The sequence below is a fragment of the Hirundo rustica genome, chromosome 16 (assembly GCF_015227805.2).
Source record: "Hirundo rustica isolate bHirRus1 chromosome 16, bHirRus1.pri.v3, whole genome shotgun sequence".
NCBI classification, from domain to species: Eukaryota; Metazoa; Chordata; class Aves; order Passeriformes; family Hirundinidae; genus Hirundo; species Hirundo rustica.
Window position 1 is genome coordinate 2718554 of NC_053465.1, and position 23278 is coordinate 2741831.

General features: G+C 38.2%; 1 protein-coding gene across 5 annotated transcripts; it reads left to right on the forward strand.

Moving 5' to 3' along the window:
- Positions 1–11018: 11018 nt before the first annotated feature.
- Positions 11019–22898, forward strand: SPO11 (SPO11 initiator of meiotic double strand breaks). 5 transcript variants are annotated; one of them, XM_040079776.2, is made up of 14 exons: positions 11019–11287; positions 11366–11510; positions 13557–13694; positions 16088–16176; positions 16821–16887; positions 17073–17181; positions 17778–17864; positions 19163–19199; positions 19423–19532; positions 20418–20517; positions 21010–21047; positions 21705–21781; positions 21982–22093; positions 22347–22898. In XM_040079776.2, exons 2-14 carry the CDS (start codon positions 11413–11415, stop codon positions 22464–22466), a joined length of 1182 nt encoding a protein of 393 aa, XP_039935710.1. In that variant the 5' UTR covers positions 11019–11287; positions 11366–11412; the 3' UTR covers positions 22467–22898. The 5 variants fall into 5 exon arrangements, with proteins under 5 accessions (XP_039935710.1, XP_039935713.1, XP_039935711.1 ...); XM_040079779.2 differs by having other exon boundaries at positions 13581–13694; XM_040079777.2 differs by having other exon boundaries at positions 11019–11214.
- Positions 22899–23278: the final 380 nt, after the last annotated feature.

The window sequence follows — 23278 nt, forward strand, 5'->3', positions numbered from 1 at the left end:
AACCATAGCATAAGCCTTTTCACTGGGCCTTTTTGTTTTAGTTGCATGCTAATCTGCCAGGTTTCTTTCTATTTGTAACAAGAAAGGGGTGAAATGTTTCACAGCTGAACATGTGGTAAATAGCACAAAACACTAAAGGAGTTTAAACAAGATGAGAAATTAAACTAATCTCCTAAGAAGCCTGTTGTGATTGCAGGAGGAATTGTAATGACAGAAATAAGAATATCATGCATCCAGGGCAGTGTTGTGAGGAGGTGTGTGTGTGTCATTGATCACACGACAGTTTTTTTCAAATCATTTAGCACAGATGCACACAGTTTCAAGTGCAGACTTGTCCTGAGAAGAATCTCCTTCATACCCTCTAGACACACCCAGCTCATTAAATCCATCACTGCCTCACAGAAAGCCCCAGGGTTCAATCTTTTCTAGAGCACTGTTACTATCCAACCTTTTAGCTCATATAGTGGGCAGCCAAGATTTCATGTCTATGCATATAGTGGGACTCATAGCCAATATTTCCTACAGTTTCCTTCCCTCCATCCCAGTCTGGAGATATATAATAATTTGGTTATGTTGTTGGGGGCGGGTAGAGCATTTGGGGGGGGGTTGTTTATTTTTGAGGGTTTTTTGGAGGTCTTTTTGGATAGGTAAAACTTCAACGTTGCTTTCAGATTAATTTCTTATATCCTGTTTCTATAACCTATATGAGGGTGGCAAGTCAAAACGTAATAAAATGAGGAATCTGTGCTCCATGTAAGTAGCTGGCCATGAGAAACTGCAGCAGGGATGGATATTGAATGACTTCAATAGCCCAGCCAGGTTTTATCAGAACAGGTCATCAACCTGTGGGCTGCCTAAACCTGTTCCACTGCTTCCCCATTGATTAAATATCTGGAAGCATTCACAAGTATATCAAATTCTCCATAATCTATTTTATCTTAATGACACCCAAGTTCTTTGTCAAGCTGGAGCAAAAATGTTCCCCCCAGTGATGAGAGGAGATGGTGTACGTCCTTAGTGTGCTTCAGTACATTGAATTTCCTTGAAGCCAAACTATGATCTCAGGTTCTCATGGGCTGAAATATAAGCGGAACTGCAGGGATACAAAGGAGGTAAAACCTGCCTGTGTACACCCAGATGTTAAGGAATTTAAAACTGGATTTTTTAAAATTGATTGCAGACCTGACAAATACGGAGGAAAGGAAGGAATAGAGGGAATGTGTAGCTTCCAGCCAAGTTCTGATGGCCAAAATTCCTTCTGAATATCAATACCTGTATCATCCAAACAAGGCAAAGGGTTTTGCCTGAAGTTGTCACCTGTCCCTGTCATTTGGGGATTTCCACTCTCCTTCCTCTGTGTTTGGGCCCAGCCTATTTTCCTGCTCTCACTCTCTGCCCCAGACAGAGATGCAAACATCCTGAGCACTGCATTCCCTCTGTCTTGCTTCAGGCTCCCAAATGGTCCTGTCTTTTTTCCCATTCTCACCCCCTTTTTTTTTTTTAATTTTCCTTCCTTCCCTAGTCCATGACTCCATGACAATAGGAATCAGGGGAAGCAGTGTGGAAATATGTAAAAATTCTGAAAAAAAACCAACACCAAAACCTCAGCCTAGTGGCATGGCAAAGGTGAAAAAAGGCTGATTATTCACTGTCTTGTTCAACATCATAAATAAGGAGCATCATAACTAATGAGGAGATGGCAAGTCCAAGAACACACAACTTTGACAATGAGTAGTTAATCCGTGGAACTCCCTGTCACATGATGTGCTGTGTTAAATATGTGCATGAAATCCATTGAAAAAAACCCCGATGAATACAAAGACACCACCAGAAGTCCTTGAATATGAATTCCCACCAGTTATTCCAGAAGTCTTTGAGTCATAAACATGTTTGGAATACATCACTAAACACTGGTTTTGTACTCTTCTCATGATGTCCAGAATTTCTTGCTGTCAGAAGGAGAATATTAGTCTAGGTGGACTTGGGATTAACAAGTATAATAGGTCTTATGCTTTTTATTAAGAATAGAAGGCAGGATGCAATTTATCCCTTAGTTGTCAAACAGGACTACAAAGTGTTGTGGTGTTTGCTCTCCTCTTACTTTTTCATCCCTTAATCCAACCCAGTGAAGTGTGGTAGATGTTTCTTATATTTTGTTGCCAACTGTTTTAAGAAGTTCATAAAAAGCTTCTCTCATCGAGAAAATTTATGTGGGGGCTCATGAGTCCTTGCAGCAGTATGTTGAAGCACAGAGACATTGTTAAATCAGATCCAAGCTGATGGAGTCAGTACAACAGGGATAAACTCTCAGGAATGGATTTTAAATAAGTTTCAAACACTAGGCAATGTAATAAAGCATAAATCTATATTTATAAATCTCCAGACATTATCTTTACCATTACAAATTTCCTGTGCAGAAAGCTTTAGTTTGCCTGTAGGCAAATCCATGTCTTAGGTTTTAACACTGTAGAGATAATTATGTCACCCATGTTGTAAACATTTTGTCTTTCTTGAACAGAGGGTCTGTACTGAAAATATTAATCACTGATCTGTGGAAACTGAAAAGTTGCAAAGGAAAGGAACCAATTTTCTCTCTGGGTACTGAACATCTGAATGGCTGGAACTGTGTTTGGGAAGCACTAAAATTATATAATATAAGCCATCTGAAAAGTGCTAGTGGATTTAAAATCCTGAGGGAAAGGTGAAGACTTGCTGGTGTCCCAAAGTGCCTTAAATGGAATATCTGCAGTTTAGGGGATCAAAATTAACCCCTTTACTCTCACACACATGTGGTGTTCTAAACCAATGCTTAGATAAATATCACAGCTGATGTAACAAATACCTGAAAGTGCAGGTAATAAATACAAGAAAAAACCTGTCTCGATTATTCAAGTAACTGCTTCTAGTTAATTAGCATGCACATGGGTTTTGGGCCAATGGAGTTTTGCAGTTTCCTTTCAGCTGAGTTTTTTTCCAACTTTTCTTTTTAATCCCATTGGACACAGTGATGCAATAGTGCCCAAACAATTGAATGAATTCATTGTGAAGAACTAATTTTTGATTCAGAGATGATAGTCAATATTGCACTGCAAATTGAGCACTGTTGAGGTTTGCTTGTAGAAAAAGAATTCATTCCTCAACAAAAAAATGGCATTCTGTCAACTACTAATTGCATACAAAGAATTTTAAACAAAACCAGGTAACATATGCATGTAACATGCCTGTATGATTAAATGTGTGTAATACTGTAATTTGTGTAGTATTAAATGTAGGAGATATCTGAAACAATAAGAAACCAGAGGATGGCAATTTTTTTCTTTTTTTTTTTAAATTTTCTATTGGGTTTTTCAGCTGTACCCATACCTGGGTGTTGTTCTCATAGTTCTTGGGGGGGTTTTGGTTTTGCTTTTCAAAGAATGCCTGAAAAATGAGTAACATTTTTTCCTGATTTTCAACTGAACCTCCCACGCTGTGATTTATGGCCATTGTTGCTTGTTCTGTGTTATGACACTACCTACCCTGAACTTGGCTGGCATCTCTGTAACTGCTGTGCAGGCAGAGACCAGTCCCTGGCCTCTGTTTTGCCAGGACAAGCAAGCCCAGCACCTTCAGCCTCTCCATTTCGATCCTGTGCTCTTGACCCAGAGTATCCCAGCACCTCCTGCTGAACCTCCTGTCAATTCTCTGCACTGCTCTTGGACTGGGGGAGTCAAAGCTGGGCACAGCATAACCAGCCCCATCTATCTGAGTTTGTCCAGCTCCACTGCCAGGTCCCTGCCCTGCTCCATCACTGCCTTTTTCCTTGCCAAATTGGTACACAGAGGTGTCAGGGAGCTGCTTGTGCCTGTTCAAATCAGAGGGTTTGAGAACTTCAGCCTTTTTCTCATCGTGATCGTTAGGTCACCATCCCGGCTATTGGCAAAGTCATATTTTTCTGTTGTACTTGGCTTTGGAGACATTGGCTTCTGTGCAGGACACACCAGAGGCAGAAACTCCATCCCTCTACTACCACATAGATAGAGGCATGACTAGAAAAAAGGAGAGTATGACAGGTTTTTCCATGGATGAATAACTTCTGTGCCCTGGGGACTGTAAATAGCTGGTATAAATCAATGCAAATTGGCTATTACAAATCTTGCCAGTAATGAAGTGAGAATGAACGGAGTACAAAGATGAACTTTACATATCGTTAGCACCACTCTGCCTTGCTGCATTTATGGGTAAGGCTCTACCTAGGAGGTCAGTTGGCAAAACTTACGGTTTCTTTCTTTTGAAAATTATGCATTTGTGGTGCACAGAATTGTCTCTCAAACATCAAGACCATTTGGGGATTTTACAGTTATGAAAACTTGAAAACAATTGTTTCAGAATTTCTCAAGCACTCAGCAGCAAGTACTTTTATTACAGTGCTTTAGCATCACAGTATATAATTTAATATGTTTATTACAAATGTGTCATATAAAACACCGAAGTGTATAATTTCAGAGTAAAAGTTCACTTTCAGTTTAGCTCTCAAACAGAAAACAGAATGATATGCAACACAGAACAAAAAAAAAATCAAGACTGTTGTTGTTAGCCCATAACAACAGAAAATTAACATGAATTAGGATAATGACTAGATATTCTGCAAGAATATTTCTCATAAAGCAGACACTATAGAGGTTATGAAAAAAGATCTTTTCCACTAGGACTGGAAATCAGTTTGAATCTCCATAAATTAAAAAAAATTATTCTACATTATCAGTGACTAAACGCCCTTTATAGGAGCCCAGTGACCTCTTTGGTTTGTGATGTGTTGTTTTCCTCTCTGTACAAAGAAAGTGAAATATGAACAAGGTCCTGAGAGATGGACAGCATTGAAATGAAAAGTTGGGAGCAGTGTTACAAAAACCGGGTCAGTCATCTTTCTTCAGCCTCTGAATTTGAAGGCTATGCCTTTGTTCTTCAAAATACATTCAAAAAAATAAAGATTTTGATATATTGGCCATCACAAAACAGCTGAAATATGTAGAAAATCAATGTATTTAAAACTTAAAGGAATGGTTCTCTCCTGCTTGAACCTTTCAGAGGGAAGAGCCAATATAGTGCAAGAGCAGCTGTTCAGTAACACCTATTATTTGCTTACACTTCATGACTAACATGAGGCACCCCGGCATTAAAATGAGAGTTAGGAATTGGCTCTCCTGATTTGCTTCCTAGCATTCCATAATTTTGCTGAGGCTATGATCTCATCCAGCTCTCCACACCACCTAAGAATCTGGATTGGTTGATGAGCATGTTAATTTTCTTTCTGATGAAGTATCAAACTTCACTAAAGGGTTGAAAGATAATCTTCAGTTTAATTTATAAAGAAAGCTTTAGATATCCTTTTCTTAGGACTAATGGATGGTTGATGGTATATTCAGCAATGTCATTTCTATTTTTATTTTTTTAAAATTCTTCTTAACATGTTAGGGTCCCACTCTTGCATTCCTGGCACTCAAAACTCCTCAGGATTGGATCCAAACATGGAAGCATTCCAGTACAATGCATGAGAGACCCTGTAACACTACAGAGCAGAGGACAAGCAGAAAAATGTTGAAACAATAAATTAACACTACATCAGGTTTTTAGAAAGGAGCTCTGTTAACGAGTGCTAGACCCACCTGTCACCCATCTGTTCCTAAGGCACAAAGAGGAATTCTTAACCTAGCAAAGGTACTGCTGGCAGCAGTCAATGGCTATTTCTCATTCATTTATTGTTTATTAAAATGAATATGCTAACACCAAAAAAAGCCTGGATCTTGCAGAAGTTGTTGTATATTTCTTTCTAATAACGTGTATGATGCTATCACAAGGCTGATGACTGAGATGTGAGATCCAGCAGAGACTACAGCAAGTAATTTTGTTAATATTTTTGCACTGACTTAATTAGAAATGAGGAGTTTTTTAATGATTTAGTTAAACTGATGCAACATCCTGTAATGGACATAACCTTGCAGATGTAGAGATGTTCTCAGTATGTAAGTAATCATAGTAAATTATAATAATATATCTTATATTAGTAAATTAAATAAAGGATCTTAATCAATTGCATCATGATCTTATTCAAAATTCCCTTTCCACTTTCCCATTTTGCCATATGTTATAAATCAGACAAAACGTATTTTTCTGTAAAAAATAAACCAAGCTTACTACAGCTATGCATGGACACTGTGCATTTCTGCATATGGGGAAAAGTGACCAAAATAGTTATTCCTGAATAAACTACCCATAATAGCTCCCTGTGTGGATATTCTAGTCTGGAAAAGTCATGGGTCAAATAAGTCATTGTAGAATAGCTGATCCTGCAATAGCAATTCCAGTCCACTTTCCAGTGCAGAAAAGTCCTTAGTCAACAGCTCCAAACTCCTGATCCTGCCAGAAGACTTTTCTCTTTAGAGAATAATATAAATTTGCTCTATTCAATTCTTTAAGGCCCAAATTCTGCACTGAACTCCCTTTGGGAACAATACGTGAGATCAGCCAGGGAGAACTTTATATTATAGGAGCGTGTATTTATGTGCACAGACTCCACAGTTTTATTACACAGACATTTCATTAACACCTTCACGTGGCTGTGAGCTGTACACACCTTTGGCTGTGGAACATCTGGGTGATTCTTCTGTTCCAGTACCTCCTAGATCCCTAAAGCAGCAGGCAGAAAGTTGCCTGGAAGAAGATCCATCAAGTCAAACCCAAGGTGTTTGGTGGTCCTGGCCAGGAGCAGTGGGACAAGGCAAAACAGGGCAAAATGTCACCCCTTCCTCCACGTCCAGGTACAGGGGATGGGTCACTGCAGTGACATCCAGCTGAGGCTACTGAGTTTGCTCTGAGAAGAGAGAAAAGAGTGATCTGTGCAGAAAGGCTTTGAAAATTGTCTGAATGGGCTAAAATTGTATCCTGAAAAAGCAGCACAGAGTCTTCAATGAAGGCTGACCAGCAATCTCACTGCATCCAGAACTGCTTGTGCAACAGCTCAGTAAGACATGTTTTGGGCTGTATTCGTGTTTATATTTGAATCACGATTTTTCTCTTCTTCAGTAGGGGAAAAAAAAAAAAAAAAAAACAAAAAAACCACCAAAAAAACCCCAAACAAACAAACAAACAAAAACACAAAAAACCCCTCCAAAAACAAACAAACAAAAAAACCCCCACACAAGATAAGACATCTGTGCTATTTTTAAATTTGATATACTTTTTACTGAGCCTTAAGACCCTCAAAAGCAAAGATTGCCATTTATCCAAAATTACATCAGTGCCCCTGGCATTTTTGTGGTGTGGACCAATTGACATTAGCAGCTTAATTAAAATCACCCAAGTGCATTTTAAAGAATGACATAAGGTTGATTTTAATCTAGACTTCCAAAAATGAAGTAGAATGTTAATCAACTGCCCCACCCGTCATTTATCCGGCCCACAGTACTCACTGTCAGAACTCCTACATCATCCTCTGACCTCATTTTCCCCAGGGATTATTAAATAGTTAATAAAAACTGTCTGAAGTCCACCCCAAGTTTTACCTGTTGGCAGAAATCTGGGGTCATGACATCACTAAGTGTAGCATTCCCATAAATGCAGCAGATTTAGGTTCAAATAGTTTTAATGTACAGCAGGTGGCATTTTTGTGTTTAAATAGTAAAACCACACCTGAGTGTTCATGCTTTCTAGGCTTTTGCCAACAAAAGGAAAACAGAAAATAAGACACTTTACTTTTTGAAAGCCAGAAGAAATGGTGCAGCTGTTTTCAAGATTGCTATTTTCAAGCTGTCATATGAGCATGGAATAGAAGTCATTCTTGCTTTCCAGTTATATTTTAGTACAAATATCTTTCATTTGTTTGTTCCAACATATTTCCCCTTCAACATGTTTTTTTAATCAGAATTTTTCCTAAAAGTCTGGAGGAGTGTCCTGTCTTAGTGTGAGACCAGCTCAGGAGAGAAGGAGGAATAGTAACTAAGATAGTACTGGGCAAGCTCAAACTTCTCAGCATGTAAAAATCGTGTGTTCAAATGTTCAGTCATACAGTGCTGCCTGTTTGTAGCTTAATTACTATGAGTGCACATGGAATTGATGCTAAATTATTAACAAGTAATCTTTTATTGAATTTATTTTGTGTTTCTTTGTCTCAAATACCTACTTTGCCCTGACCTGCCCAGAAAAGGCTTTACTATCCCTAAAAGCATTAGAAAATGTGGATCTCAAAACTGACAGAGGTTAGATGAAAGGTACTTTTCCTTTTAAGAATGGTCTGTAGAGTTTATTTCTGGTTGAAAGATAAAAAACCAAAAGAAAGGATGGTAACAAAACCCAACTTCCTCTTACAGTGATTTGACTCACCGCAGAATAAATATTTTGCAGGTGTTTCTCACTCTGGAGCCAGGTAGGGTGAGCTCATGCAACATTTTTGGGTTGTTCTTTTTAACTACTAATGTTATTTGGAAGGAGATATCCCATTTGAAGTTGTGAGATGTTAGCAGTGAATAACATTTCATCTCCTATTTCTCTGGGCTTTGCTCATTAGAAATAGATTAGTAACTTTTCATGTATTTGGCAGGTGATAGATGTTGCTCCTGTTTCATCGTAGTGTTAAATTTAACAGTTTCTGAGCGGTAACACTTTCTCTGGCACCTGTGGTGCCATCTACTGCACAGCTTGGTAGAGGCAGGACGAGAGGACTGCAGCCCTCCACTGCTGCCTCCACTTCTTTCTTCTTAACATTTAAAAATGGTTCCTCATTTGCTTTCCAAGTATTTTCCTTCTTATACATATATAAATGTATATAAATTCGTATCAGAGTATGTACTTATTCACATTTATCTCTAAACGTATATATGCATATTTCTATAATTTTTAAACATATGCAGTCCATATTTGGAATTTAATTTTGGTGGGTTTTTGACAAGAAGATTCTAAAAAGGGAAAATAAATAAAGAAAGAGGAATCTATGAAAATAATCTGCTAGTCCATTTATCAATTTTAGTTCATTTACTTATCATATTCTGGATTCAAAATTATCTTGTTAGATATATTTATATTTACATATATGTGTGCATTATTAAGTTGGAAGCATGGAAATTTTTGTTATTGCTATTGTTTTTGTTAACTCAGATATAAACACTAAGTATTTTAGTTGAGGTTTCTTATGGTTGCTGTTTGATGCTATGAGGAAGAAGCAAATCATTAAATTGGCTTTCCATGAGTTGACGTATTTAGTTTTGTTTGCAAGCTCTTGCTGGGGGCATGGTGTAATTTTGGCAGTTCCATATCAAACAAAAATCTGTTGATTTTGATGTTGAGTTGTTGGAAAGAGCTACAGAGATTTTACATAAATATTTCCGGAGTGATCTCAAAGATACCTAAAGGCCAAAGATTTAAGATGAAAGATCTGAAATTTTCAATTTATTAATTCCCCTTTCTTTGGATTTCCTCTGTTAATTGAAGCACCTTGTGCTCATATCATCATAGCCTGAGGTTTTCCTTGAATAAATCAATGCATGAATTTTATAATTACCTACCCAGGCTGGATTTGGATTGCTCACTCATACAAGTACCAAAGAAAAATGTTCAGCGGCAGTAGCTAATGGAGCAACTTTTAAAAACTACATCCTCTAACTTGCTAACAAGTCTAAGCATCACCGCGTTTGAAATGCTCTTGGCTGTGAGCTGGATTGAGCACAGCTTCCAATACTGCTGACTGCTGTGCACTAAACATGATGTTATCAACAGTGAGCTTTGAAAATTTTTCCCTAGAAAGGACAAGCCTTGAGATATTTATCTCCTAAGCAACTTCTAACACTCTCAGAGAGCCATCTAATGAGGAATCAATTATGATGACATAGTTAGGAACTGAAAATACACCTTGGCATATGATAAGTGCAAAGGTAAGAGCAGTTTAAGTTCATAATATTTGGGGTTTTTTTCCACGGAGCTGATGGTGCAGGAGCCCTGATCTCTGCACACGGAAACACTGCAGAACCAGAGTGCCAAGGAGTACCAGGGGCTGCTCCTCTGGCCCGCACAAGCACTCCCAGGAGCGCTGCATTTTCTCTTTGCAATCGCCATGAATTTTAACATCCTGAAGTGAAAGACTGGATTTTTTTGTTGGAAAAGCTGAACATCTAAAGATGAAATGCACCGAAATACTCATAATGTGCGGGGTTTTCTCGCCAGATTCACCGTCTGTGTCCGGCTGTGTCACCCATTGTGCAGCGCAGCCCTCTGGCCGGGGATCCCACGTTAATAACAACAATCCCAGTTCAGCCATAACCCTTACAAAATTTAGCATTCTTTTCTTAAATTTCAGCTCCTCTGGAAGCCAGTGATTCATGACTCTTAGAACTGGGGTTTATTGTTTGTTCAGAATACAAGGCTTTAACAACGTATTGAGAAAGATTTGACAACATATCACAAGACTGTCGTAAACTTTTGGAATGCTGAAGGCAAACGATAAAAAGTAGCGCTAAATCTTTAATCTCAGTAGAAGTTGAATTCCATTTTGGGGAAGGACATGGATTTTTCGACAGCCGGAGCTGCACTGGAATCCCAGCTCCCTCAGCTTCCCGCCGGCCAGGAACAGACATCCGAGACCGCGGGAAGAGGAAAATGGCAGGATGAGAAAGGGATGGATCAGCGGTTCGGCCGCTTTCTAGCCGGCCTGGTTGGGTTTATCCCAGAAACCTGGGTGCTGTGGGGTTTGTGGCCGGACATCGGCTCCATGGACGTGCCCGAGGGTCAGAGTCCAGCGCAGGCCGCGGCCCCTCAGGGCCCCTCAGGGGCCACCACCTGTCCGTCAGAAAAAGGCGGGAAAAGCCCTCAGGCATCCAGACCAGCCGGAGAAGCCCTTGGCCAGCCGGGACAGGTGGGAAAAGCCTCAGCTGGTCAGGAAGAAGGGTGGGAAAAGCCCTTGGTTGGTTAAGATGTGTGGGAAAACCGCTCAGCTGGTCAGTCAGGAGAGGAAAAGCCCTTAGGTGGTCAGAAGGCGTGGGAAAAGCCTCAGCTGGTCAGGAAGGGCGGGGAAAACCCTCAGTCAGGCAGAAAGGCCAGAAAAAGCCCTTGGTCATTCTGGAATGCCAGGAAAAGTCTTTGGTCATTTAAGAAGAGTGGGAGAATTCCTTGGCTGGTCAGGAAGAGCAGGAAAAGCCCGTGGTTTGTCTGGAAGAGAGGGAGAAGCTCTCAGTTGTTCAGTCAGGAAGGGTTGGAAAACCTTGACTTTGGTTTCTGCAGCAAATTTCCGCCTTTTCTCAGTGACCCCGTGGTTTGAGCTCAGGTCATGAGTTTTACACCCAGCAAGCAGAAGAGCCTTTTCCAATTTCTGTGATAACCTCTTTTTGTCTCTTTTTCACAGGGCTTCTTCCCTATGCAGAGAAGCTGGACTGACCCGCACCAGCCTTAATGGAGGAGCACGGCCTGTGTTCCACTGAAACGCCAGCTGGGAACAAGGCCAGCTTCAGGGAAACAAGTCCGTCTGGTCAGGAGAGCCATGTCCCCAGGTAAAAAAAATGTTAAAAATAGCACCTCTACTCTCTTTCTGTGGTAATGCTTAAGTGGGTGGGACACTATTGCACCAAACAGGCTTATGCTAAAACAAAAACATAATCCAATACAAAAACAAATGGGGTCTTGGATTGCAAACAACATCTTCATTCCCTCAGACCTCTCCAAAAAGTCTGTGGCTACAGAAATACAGAAAACAGTGACAAAATTAGCATATTGAATTACATTGACAAAAAATCCTCATGGATTTTTAAAGAGTCTTTCTGCCCACAGTACATCAGACTCAGCAGTTAGAACAGTCTGGGAGCATCGTGAAGGTATTTTAAAAAGAAAAGGATATTATTAACATTATTACCTGGAGATTTCTTGGTCTCTGGCTCATGACTTCATGATACACAGGTCTAAGTTTTGGAGTGTGTTAGTTTCTTACTTTGCAGATTTTGGATTTGTAACAGTTTCTTTTGTGTCTCTTGTTAGCTGTCTAAAGGTGCTATAATATTAATATTTTGTGCCATTTATGTTGAAGATCAGTTCTCATTCTACATAGAAACAAGTATCCACTCTGCTGCAATCTGTTACAAATGATCAGGCAAACCCTGTGAGCTGTGCAGCACCTTCCCTTTCTCTGCTCAGATATCATTGTTAACTAAACACAGTGAATTTTAAGTAGGCATACTTGGCAAGTGTCGTATGTTTGCTTATTAAAATTCAGATAATCTCTGCAAAAAGAGACAGAATATCAGCAGGGGGTACACGGAGACTTCCTGTCCTCTTCCCCCTATTTTCCATTTTACATATTGCATTTCCAATTTCTGCTGGCTAAGTGGGGAAATTGGGATTGGAACAGAAACCTGGACTTGCAAATTCTGCAGCAAACTTTGAAGTACATCTGGAATATTAAGATAGTTAAAGTGGATGGGATAAAATGAATAAGTAAAATATTTATGAGTATCAAAGCAAAGCAATGATGTGATTTAGAATTCCTACTTATCTGTTCTTTCCATCCATCTGCCCATACAGATTTTTATTGTCTTCAACACTAATTTTTGTTCTGCTAGAACTTCAAATTGCTCTAAAAAAGTTATAATCTAGTTTCAGCAAAGTGGAGAGAGTGTGGAAGCTGAGCTATAACATGAAAGAAGCATATTCAGCTGATATAATGGAGCTTTAATGACAGCTCATTATTGTTTAAGGAAACTCTGCTTAATTTTAAAAATCATTCTTGCTGATAAGAGATAATTCTTTTTGTGTGACATGCACTAATATTAACTCATTTTTTCTCTGTATGTTACTTAATGACAGAATTGGACTCTGCTGATAAAACTTTGAGCTAAAATAAGTTCCATGAATTCTTTAATTCCTACCTAGACTTAGGATAGTGCAGAGTACACTTGTAATTTTAAGGACAGCTGAAATGCTGGAGTCAGATTGCTTATGAAAATAAAAAGCATCTGTCATAACACTCAAACCAGCCTGGAGCTTTGCTGTAAGGGATCTGCTGCAAGGCTACTTTGTCTTTTTAGGTGCAAGATACAGATTTGATTCTTTCCATGGTGCATCTGTTGAGACTGAGCCTTCATGTTATTAAAATCCTTAGCAGTTTGTTCAGGGCAGCAGATCAAAAGGTTAATGTGCAATGGTACAACAGGAAGTATTTGTACTCTTGAACACTTTTTAAATTTATAGCATTTAAAAACAACTTTGCCAAAATCATGGCCAAACCCAATATTACCTCATTTATAGTAAAACATTAATCATTAGTCACAAGCCAGCCAGTTGGTCTAGAAGTTCAGCTGGTGAAAAATTTGATGGTTACAGGATTGAACAGAAATGTACTTTAAATTGTGTCCTCTAGTCATGTGTTTGCAATGGAAGGGGAAAGGTTTTAGGGAAAATGAGCAAAACAAAATTAAAAAATGAAAGTATTCCTCCACATTTTTGAAACTAAAGTATGCTGTAAGCAGTTTTGGTTCACGCGATTTTTCTAAGAGTGGGATAATTGATAAAACTTAAAGTAGAACTGGATTTTATCGTATGATCAGTGTCATTAATTCTCTTTGTTTCAGTTCTGAGGTTCTTGAAGCAATAGAAAATGTTATCCAAGGTGTACTTCAAAGCCTGGCCCAAAAAAAAGCACCTGTTCTCACAGTGGCTAACAGAAGAGATTGGAGGAACATAGAGTAAGTAGTAAATATTTTAAAATCCTGCCTTCTATTATTATAAATGCCATGAATATGAATTTAATTATGTAACTTTCAGAAAAGTTAATCATACTTAATCGTTCTATAAGCATTAGAATCAAGAAATCAGTTTAAAAAGTGATGGACAAATAAAAAGTAATGTTTAGTAACCACTCTGAACAGGCATCATGTGTTAAGTAATAGCAGACCACAGCACAAAGGGAAATATAAAAGTACTGTAATAGGGGTTGGAAAGGAAAGGGAGGTCCTATAAACAATCCTTTTCTGGAAGCAGTAGAAACCGGAAATGATAGGTTGTGTTAGAGTGAAAAAACCTGGTTTAAGCTGGAAGAAATTACTGGCAATTCTGTCCTTCAAACCCTTTGAGTGCTTTCTCTTTTCTTTTTTTCTGCTTTTCCTCATGGTATCAAATTTCTTAAAATGACAGAGATAAACTATCTTCCTATTCTTCGAGAAGATTCATCTCACCTCTCCCTGCTGTGTTTCTTACCTATGTGCTGTCCTAAGTTCATTACCAGCAAAATAAAGCAAATCCAGCTTCCAGCAGGTTATCTAATTTTCAGATCTTCTGCCAGCTGACCCAGACAGGATCAGAGAAAAAGAAACCTGTCCTCCTTTATAGCACATTCTATGATTTGTAGAAGTTGCTTGTGCAAAACTGTTTCTCCAATGAGTTCATTTAAACTGAAAATCGACAAACCCAACAGATTAGCTGATTTCTACAATACATAAGCAAAAGTATAAAGGAAGCCACAAATGTGTTTCTGGACTTGTAAGAGCTTTGGACATCAGTGGGTTAAAGGATATTCAGATTGATAAGATTGCAGAGGTGCTCGTAAATGGACACATTGCAAACATTCAAGGTTGAGGAAGCACAGCAAACTTTCCAGGCGTAACACTCTGGTGGAATACTCATATAATGAGAACAATAAACTTCTGCCAATCAAAAAACCTGAGGGGCCTGAAGGTAATCAGTTAACTGAAAAGCTTGTAGGTTCCAGGGAATTTAATGGTCTGTGTCTTGATCGTTTGACAAAAATGTTTTGCTCAGATGTCTGTAAAATTAAAATACTCTAACAAAGTTTTGCAATTTTTGGCAGTCTTTGGGGAAATGGCATTCCATGCTAGAAAAACAAATGTGAGCTGTTAGTTACCATCCGAACACATATGGGGGAAAATGTTCAAATTAAAGAGAGTTAAGATCACAGTATGTTAAAAATAAGAGTCGTCAATCACATCCAAAAGAGCAGAACCATTATTTCTGGTGGAGAAGTGTAATCTCAGATGTGTGCTACAGAAAACTACTCTGCTGGAGTCAGCACAGTCCTGGGAAGAATGGGAGTGATCCTGGTTTAACCTGAGAGCAATTCAGCGGCGTCTTGATTACAGTTTTCCTCCTTTTCAGTTACAAGGCTGGGAGCAGGCAGGCGAACCGCACCAATAACTTTAAAATGTTGCAACACAAAGGCAATAAAGTTACTTTAAAGCTGGCAGGCAGATGCTACATCGGGCTGTCCCTGTAGATTTGTGCAGCGTGTGCGCTCTGCCACCCAAAGGACGCGCGGAGCAAAACCTCGGACAAACGAACTTGGAAACGTGATGCGGTTTGGGATAAAACTATAGCCATTAAACCACCAGCACTTTTTCAACGTACGCACGAAACTCTTGACATGAAAAAGAATGCTTTAAAGAGAGGCTCATAAGGCACTTAATTAATTTTAAGTATAACAATGGAGTGTCCTCAAGAAAATAACTGATTCTTCTGGTGAAATGTGCACCTTCAGATGAGAAATGGTGAAGCATGAAATAGTGCAGCTCATTTAGGTTAAACAACTGTTCAGAGAGCAGGATATACCTCCTTTTTGTTTCCAACACTTAAAACCTGAATACAATTAAGTTATGCTGTTAATAATTTAAGGACATAAATTAGATAACATTGTATTCAGAAATAGTAACTCTTTTCATATAGTCTACATCAGGAAGTCACTTGTGTCAGATGATTGTTATTTTAATAATGATTCAGGTATTTTCTTCTCATTTATTCCTTCGATTTCATACTAAGTAATTACTGATGCTGAGATATTAACAGTTCTAAACATGTACAAGATGCTTTTCTTGCCTCTATTTTTGTCTGGAAACCTATCTATATTTTAATTCAGTCTTGAAACATCTTCTTGAGGAACTCTTTGCTGCCTTTTTCCTTTGGCCACTCCAAGCCCACCCAAGCTGATGGTTTCTGTGCTGAGTCTGAAAACAGCACTGCTGTATTTGATCATAGGAAAGGGGTTTCTGAGTGTGAGTTACCTTGCAGAGAACAGTTTACCTGTACTCGGGAAGTTTGCAGTTTATTGTGTTTATTTTCATTATGTCAGATTTAAAGATTCTGTAGGTCTACAGATGATACCAGGCTGTACTACAAAACAAATAAGAAGTGACTGCCCTCAATCAGCAAGAAGATTTGGTGAGTGAAAAAGAGTCCAAAGTCCAGAGTTCCTGGGCTTCTTTTTTTTTTTTTTTTTTTTTTTTTTTTTCCTTTCTTTTTTTTTTTCCCCCTTAGTTACCAAGTTCATTTTAAAAAACATCCAAAAATCGAAATATTACGCACTACAGTTTGGAAGTGTGTGGCCGATATAACCTGATACTATGATCAGCCTTTCAGCTTTTCTCTTTTTTCCTCTATTAAATTATAGTGAGTGACGGTGAAATTAATACAATATTCTTAGAGTCTCTCCCCTCCCTTAATGGATATCAACTAAAGGCATATTCAGTAAGTCTTAGTGTAAAAACATCACCCTTCTTCAAAAAGCTGGCCAGGAAAGTAATCTTAGAATACAGACAATACGCTCATTTCTTTTTCTAACTCAGTCATTTCATTTCTTGGCCTGGACATTACTGCATACATTCCCTCACTTAACTCCCTCATATTTTTTCCCATTATGTTAGAAATTAATGAGTCTATTGAAGAGCACAATCTCTCTGTATTTTCACTGTACATTTCAAACTTTTATTTATGGATCACAAATATGGTCTTATACAAAGACAAATTATTGTATGCACATTTCTGAAAAATGGATCAAATATTTTGTAATTTTTTTTTTTTTCCAGCTCTGATGCTCAAAATACTATCAATGATCTATAGGATGGTGCAGAGCAACACTTATGCGACTAAAAGGTAATGGAGTCAATTTCTACAATTTCAAATAAAGCTGTGTTTTAAGTAAGTTCTTGTGAAAAACCAACCTGTAGGATGCAAACCTGCAGGACTCCTGTACATAGAATGCTTTAGGTTTATCTGGTTAACCATGCCTGCAGCTGTTTCAGTATTATAATTACAAATACAATGTTTTGTCTTGATAGAGATATATATTATTCAGATACTCTGCTGTTTGGTAGCCAAAGTGTTGTGGACCAAATAATCGATGACATTTCTTGCATGCTAAAGATACCTCGGAGAAGTCTACATGTAGTAAGTGGCTTCTTATCACTATTTATGTCATTATTTCCAAATCTTAATAAACTGAAAGGAGAAATATCACAAAAAGTTGCCAGCTGGAATTAAGTAGTTAAAATAAAAAGTCTCATTGGTGCTAATGAAACCTAGTTATTGTTTATTGTGGTGCTCAAAAGTTTTTTCCTTCATGGAAAATTCATAGAGTTTGCTTTTTCCAAAGGGTTTGGGACAAATTGCCAGCTAAAATCACAGGGGCTTTTGTTATCATCTAGTGAAGGCTGTGCTCAAACTTCAGAGTGCAAGACACCTGTTTACGAGTCTCTACTCAAATGAATTGATAATTTGGGGGTTAAGTGAAAACTTAAAGTACATCAGAAATGTAACTACCTGTCAAATTGACTCATATCTCATGGCATACATGGGTTCCTTTATATTTAAAATTATTTATTGTAACTAAGTCCTTACGTCCATGAGGACAAAACATCGTTCAGTGTTTAAAAGGCTGGTGGCAGTGAGTCACTGCTTAGTACCAGTTGGAATTCCTTTTAGAGATCTCTTGTTTTGCCTGTGCAACATCCCACTTACTCTGTACAACTTACTATTTTTTCCAGCTGTCTACAACTAAAGGTTTTGTTGCTGGTAATTTGAGTTACACTGAGGAAGATGGTACAAAAGTGAATTGTACCTGCAGCACAACAGTATGTATTATAAACCACAAACACGATCCAGAGCATCTGCCTGTATATAAAGATATTCTCCACTCCTTGCAGCTCGGGTTACAGTGTACATTTATTACACAAACCTCTGCTTGTGGCAGATTGAGGCATTACAACCTGGGTGAATAAAACACGACGAAAATATTGCTTTACTGTACTGTAATTCTGAAGCTTAGCTCTAGACTCACCAAGAATAAACCTTTGCATATGGCTTTTAGCACTACCTTCTGCCATGGGTTCTTGCACAGGAAGGTGTATATATTATAGATCTTAGGCTTTATATTACAGTGTTCTGTCAAAGGAGTGCTCTTGAAGCAAAGAATCCTGGGCACTCTGAACGTACGGCATTTCTGTCACAGAAGATTGAATTCTGGCAGCAAGAGAAAACAAGTCAAAATTGGTTTAAGGAGGTGAGATCCAACTGGCCTAATCCTGAAAGATTTTCTACAGCGGTGCAGAGTATGAAAGCAGAGATAAAGCTCAGACTTGCTGACTACCATCACATTTTCCTGAAAAATGTGTTCATTGTGAGCCTTAGTTGGTCATTTCAAAATTGAAAGGTAACCTTAGCAGCCCATTACACTTTGTTTGTAATCATTAAGTCCCCTGTTACTGATCTCCATATTTTTATTTGCCCAGTTGTTCCACCCTGGCACTGGGGCCGATTTACAGTCCGGAGTTAAAACAGACCACACACTTCCATATATACATTCTCTTTGACCAAATTCTTCCCCCAGTTCCTGTTTTCTCTTCCATATGCTTGCCAGATTCAGCCAATCCTAATTGAAGATGTAAACACCACCATGTCTTCAAGTTGTTGCTCCAAAATACTCATAAAATCAGATTAGAGGTCAGTAAAAGAATGAATTTAATGATCTTACAAAAAGAATGTTTGAATGTTTTAAGCCTGTATATAAAATGTATATAGCAATCTTCACACCGAGCAGAGGTTTTTTTTTCTATCTAAGACAGATAAAACTTTTATCAGGGTATTTTTGTCTTCATCATGCCCATAGGATGAGCAGTTTTCTGCAACAGCAGCACAAATACTTTTGAAAAGCATCTTGTTATGACAGGAGGACTCCTAGACTGCTACAAAATAGTGCATATGAATGGTTGACTACACTTGTAAAGAGGTGAAAATGTCAGAACTGATCTTGCATATAGAGGAGGAATGGTGGATTCAGGATGAAATTGGGTCCTTCATTACCTAATGTTGTTATTTTAAAATATATCATTTTCTCTATTTAAAATGATTAATCTCATTTTTGTTGTTTTAGGCAGTCACTGTGCCGTCTAATGTTCAAGGAATTAAAAGTATCCTTTGAGCAAGAACTCTAATCGTAGACAGAAAAAAAGAAAGTACAAACAAGAAATATTCCAAGTTAAACAACGTTCTGGTAATTTTTGCTGTCCTTGTTGGCTCTGAAATTGAGTCATGGTCACTGCTCTTGGCTCCAGAACAGGTATTTTAGAGCGGTTGGTTTTAATTGATCGGTGTGATGGATCATTTTACTCGCAGCTGGCCTTAACACAAAAGATTTAAACTCACATGCCAAATTTATATTAATTGTAGAAAAAGATGCAACTTTCCAGAGACTCCTGGATGATGACTTCTTCGGTAAAGTGTCCCCATGTATCATGATCACGGTATGCACCTTGTGTTTCATATCCTCCAGCTACACCTAATTTAAGGAATACTTTTGCATTGTAGAGCTGCTCAAACTCGGGCAAAAGTCCATAATAAAGTTAATATGAAACATATTTAATAATAATTTTAAAAATTTAATTATCCTCATAGAAATATGAAATACAGGTTCTAAAGACTTATTTCCTCCAAACATCTCCTTAGAGCTTGGTAGCTTATCGGCTTCCTGTGCTGCTGCAAAGCGGCTGCTCAGCCTCAGAAAGGCTCAGCTGTTGAGTGACCTTTTGTCCTTCAGGACCTGAGGTTTTGCAAACCCAAATGAAACAGAACTGGTTGATTTTGGATTGTACTGAAAGAGCTGTGGAGCCAGGGGAATTAACAGGAATGTGTAAATGAAATATGCATACAATGAGGAAAAAACATTTCGCCATTCCTAAGAGAGATAAGCGCTTCTACTATGCTATGCTGCAAATGGTCCAGCTTCAGTCAGCCATAGCAAGAACTTGTTTTACATTGTTCCATTAGTGCCATAAATATTTTTTTAAGATAAAAAAGTGGCCTTCTTACACCAGCCTATGCAGACACCAGGGTACATCTATATATCAACTCCCAGACTTTACAAATTAACTCTGTGAACAGAGCAATGTCTGATGCTCCTGCAGTGCCCATAATCCAGAACACCTGCCCAGCTGCTCCCAGCCTGGCCCACCCTCTGCACAAAGCCAAAATAGGAGCGTAGAACTTTCCCCGCAAAACAGCTGCTGGAGAAATATTTCTGCCAGCATTTTGTTTGTTTGCTTGCTTTTAAATGGCAAGTGTAAACACATATGTAGCCAGATGCTGTTTCAGTTAATTTAAAACCATCTGCTTTTCTTTTATTTCTTTAGGGAAGAGGCATACCAGATCTTAATACACGACTGTTGGTCAGGAAGCTGTGGGATTCTTTTCAAATTCCTGTTTTCACCCTTATGGATGCAGATCCACATGGTAAATTTGTAGAGGTTCAAAGGCATGAAAGGAAAGCAAAATTTGTTTAGAATGTCCTTTCTCACTCATATGGGAAGGTTCTGAGAGCTCAGAAATCCAACATGATCAGAAGGTGATGTATCTACACTGATCCCACCTGAAATTAGGGAGATTACTGCAAAGTGAGAAGCAGATGCTCAGAGAAATATTATTCTGAGATATGAATAACGCAGGATAAAGAAAGACACTTTTAATAAGAGATGTTGGACAATGTGTAAAAGAGCTGATTATCCTTGAGTTCAAATTGACTGCACACATATAGCGTGAAACATTTCAGTGTATGAAGGTGACATGCTGAGATTCTGATTGTTTTGACATAATCTAAAAATATATATAAGCCATAAGAACCTCTCTAATCATAAAACCATAACTGTTGTGCCATGAAACTGTTTTTTTAAACATTCCCATTGTGCAGACAAACAGACACCTGACTTTTTCTATTTTGCAACCCAGGTGTAGAAATAATGTGTGTCTACAAATACGGATCTGTGGTGAGTATATCTTTTCCCGTTTAAATACACTGTTTTATTGCCCAGCCTGGAAGCTGGAATGCATGAAATGCTACAGCCTTTATCAGAACGGCTGCTGCCTTTTACCAATTTGTTTCAACCCAAAGAGGTGATTCTTAGGCCTTGTGTGTCTGCAGAAGCAGCTTCTTCCTGCAACGAAAAGAAATGGGATAGTAATGCCAGGCGTTTCATTTAACCATATTTCACAGTTTTTCTCTGCTGCACAGGCAGTTTTCAGACAGTCCAAATAGAAAAGAGTTCACCATTTAGGTTTGTTTCTGCCTTAGAAGAGGAACAAAGGCTGGAAAGACCCTGGGAGGAGGCGAACCTAATTTTGAGATGGGTGATTCTCCACAAAATAATGATATGTTGGTAAAGATTTTATTCTGGTGTGAGAATTTGCTTAGGGATACTTGTGTTAGTGTGGAACATTGTGGAAGAAGAGGCAAGAGGAACAAGAAAGTATTGTCCTGTTATGTGGCTACATAGACAAGGTATGGAAACACAACGTGGGAGGCAGGCAGATGTAGGAGAAGGCACAGGACGGATGGGTGAACTGTTCAGTAGAGAAATGGAAAAAGAACATCCCGAGTTAAACTAAAGATCACTGACTGTTATAGCTGACCTTTCTTATTCTAGTCAATGTCCTTTGAGGCCCATCATCTCACCGTTCCCTCTGTCAAGTGGCTTGGTCTCCTTCCATCTGATCTTGAGAGGTGAGTTATTTCCTCAGAAGAAAAAGAAATATCCTTCTGCTTCACAGACAGGAAACGCAGTCTGACTTACTGCAGAAAATCCGTTAAATCCATTACTCTTTTCATGCATTATTTTGGCTTAATATAAGGAAAAAAGATGGTCAAATATATTTTTAAGTGTGTTTGAAAACTTAAGAATGTTTTTGTTTGGTTTTTTTCAGATTAAACATATGCAAAGATGCCTTGATTCCATTTACGAAGCAAGATGAAAATAAGTTAGCAAGTATTCTAAAGAGACCTTACGTTGCTTGTCAGCCCCTGTGGAAAAAAGAGGTTTGTATAAAACTACTGTTTTCTATTTCCTGCTCTCCACAGGACAAATCCTATATCTGACAAGCTCTTAGGACAGCAGAACCAGCCAGGTTTTGTAGCCCTAAAAGAAAGCAAGATTGAGAAAGCCTGAGATGTCTCTCTGAACCACTTTACAGCTCTACATGGGCATACAATGAGTGGATGAAATTTTCTTACTTAACTTCTTACATTAATTTCTCCTTTTTTTTTTTTTTTTTTTTTTTTTGCTCTTTAGCTGGAAATTATGGCAGCATCTAAGCTGAAGGCTGAAATTCAAGTTTTAACTTCTCTCTCATCAGATTACCTGTCCAGAGTCTATTTACCAAACAAACTGCACTTCGGTGGATGGCTATGAATGCTTCTCTGCAAACGAAATGTTTTTCTATATATTGATTTAATTTGACTGCACTTAAGGAAAAAAAGTGCAGAGACAAAGGAGTATCTGTCAGTTTCTTGTTCAGTTTCTTTATCTCTGTACCTAGAATATAGCTTCCTCTTTTTCTTTGTTCAAACTATGAGTAATTATGATTTTTGCAGAGTACTGCTGCTTCCATTCTGTGGTTTCTGCTGTGAAACAGTGCCAAATGAAATAGAACACATAGAAAAAATAATGAAATACATTCTTTCTGGCCAGGAAAAAAAGTGAAGTTCAAAAAATGTATCCAGGAATTGTTTTGCCTTCTGTCTTAAAGCACAGCACGATGCTGTACCAAGCCTTTAATATTTGAAGGGTGTGAAAGGCTTGCCTAAGAATTTATTGTACATGTCTCTTTTTGGAAATTATTTTAGGTACAGCGTTGTGGGGCTTTGTGTTCATTGTAAATTCAGACCTAAAAGCTGGAAATAATTCTTTATTACCGTATATCTCAAGCAGCTATAAATCTTCAAGCAATCAAATTATTATTTGTCTTCAATGGAGAAATAAGAAAGATGATGTTACTGAATAAGAATTTAATAAACAATCCTGTTAATAATGCACATCATAACAGAATCCCTCGTTCATTTAATTTATTTAGTTGGCTGTAAAACAGTAAAGAGAAGCACAAAACTGTGGTGATTAAAGTTTATTAATTTTTACATGAGGGAGTCAGACTGACTGCATAGAAAATACCTCCAGAATTGATCTCCAGAGTCATCAGCATGGATCTTACAGATATTTTCAGTAGG

What these genes read in the sequence shown, in the direction of transcription:
- SPO11 (XM_040079776.2), top strand. Translation starts at nt 11,413, where the DNA reads ATGGAGGAGCACGGCCTGTGTTCCACTGAAACGCCAGCTGGGAACAAG. An exon ending in AACACTTATGCGACTAAAAG is followed by an intron (nt 16,888 to 17,072) that starts GTAATGGAGTCA and finishes TTGTCTTGATAG; the next exon opens with AGATATATATTATTCAGATA. An exon ending in CCCCATGTATCATGATCACG is followed by an intron (nt 19,533 to 20,417) that starts GTATGCACCTTG and finishes TTATTTCTTTAG; the next exon opens with GGAAGAGGCATACCAGATCT.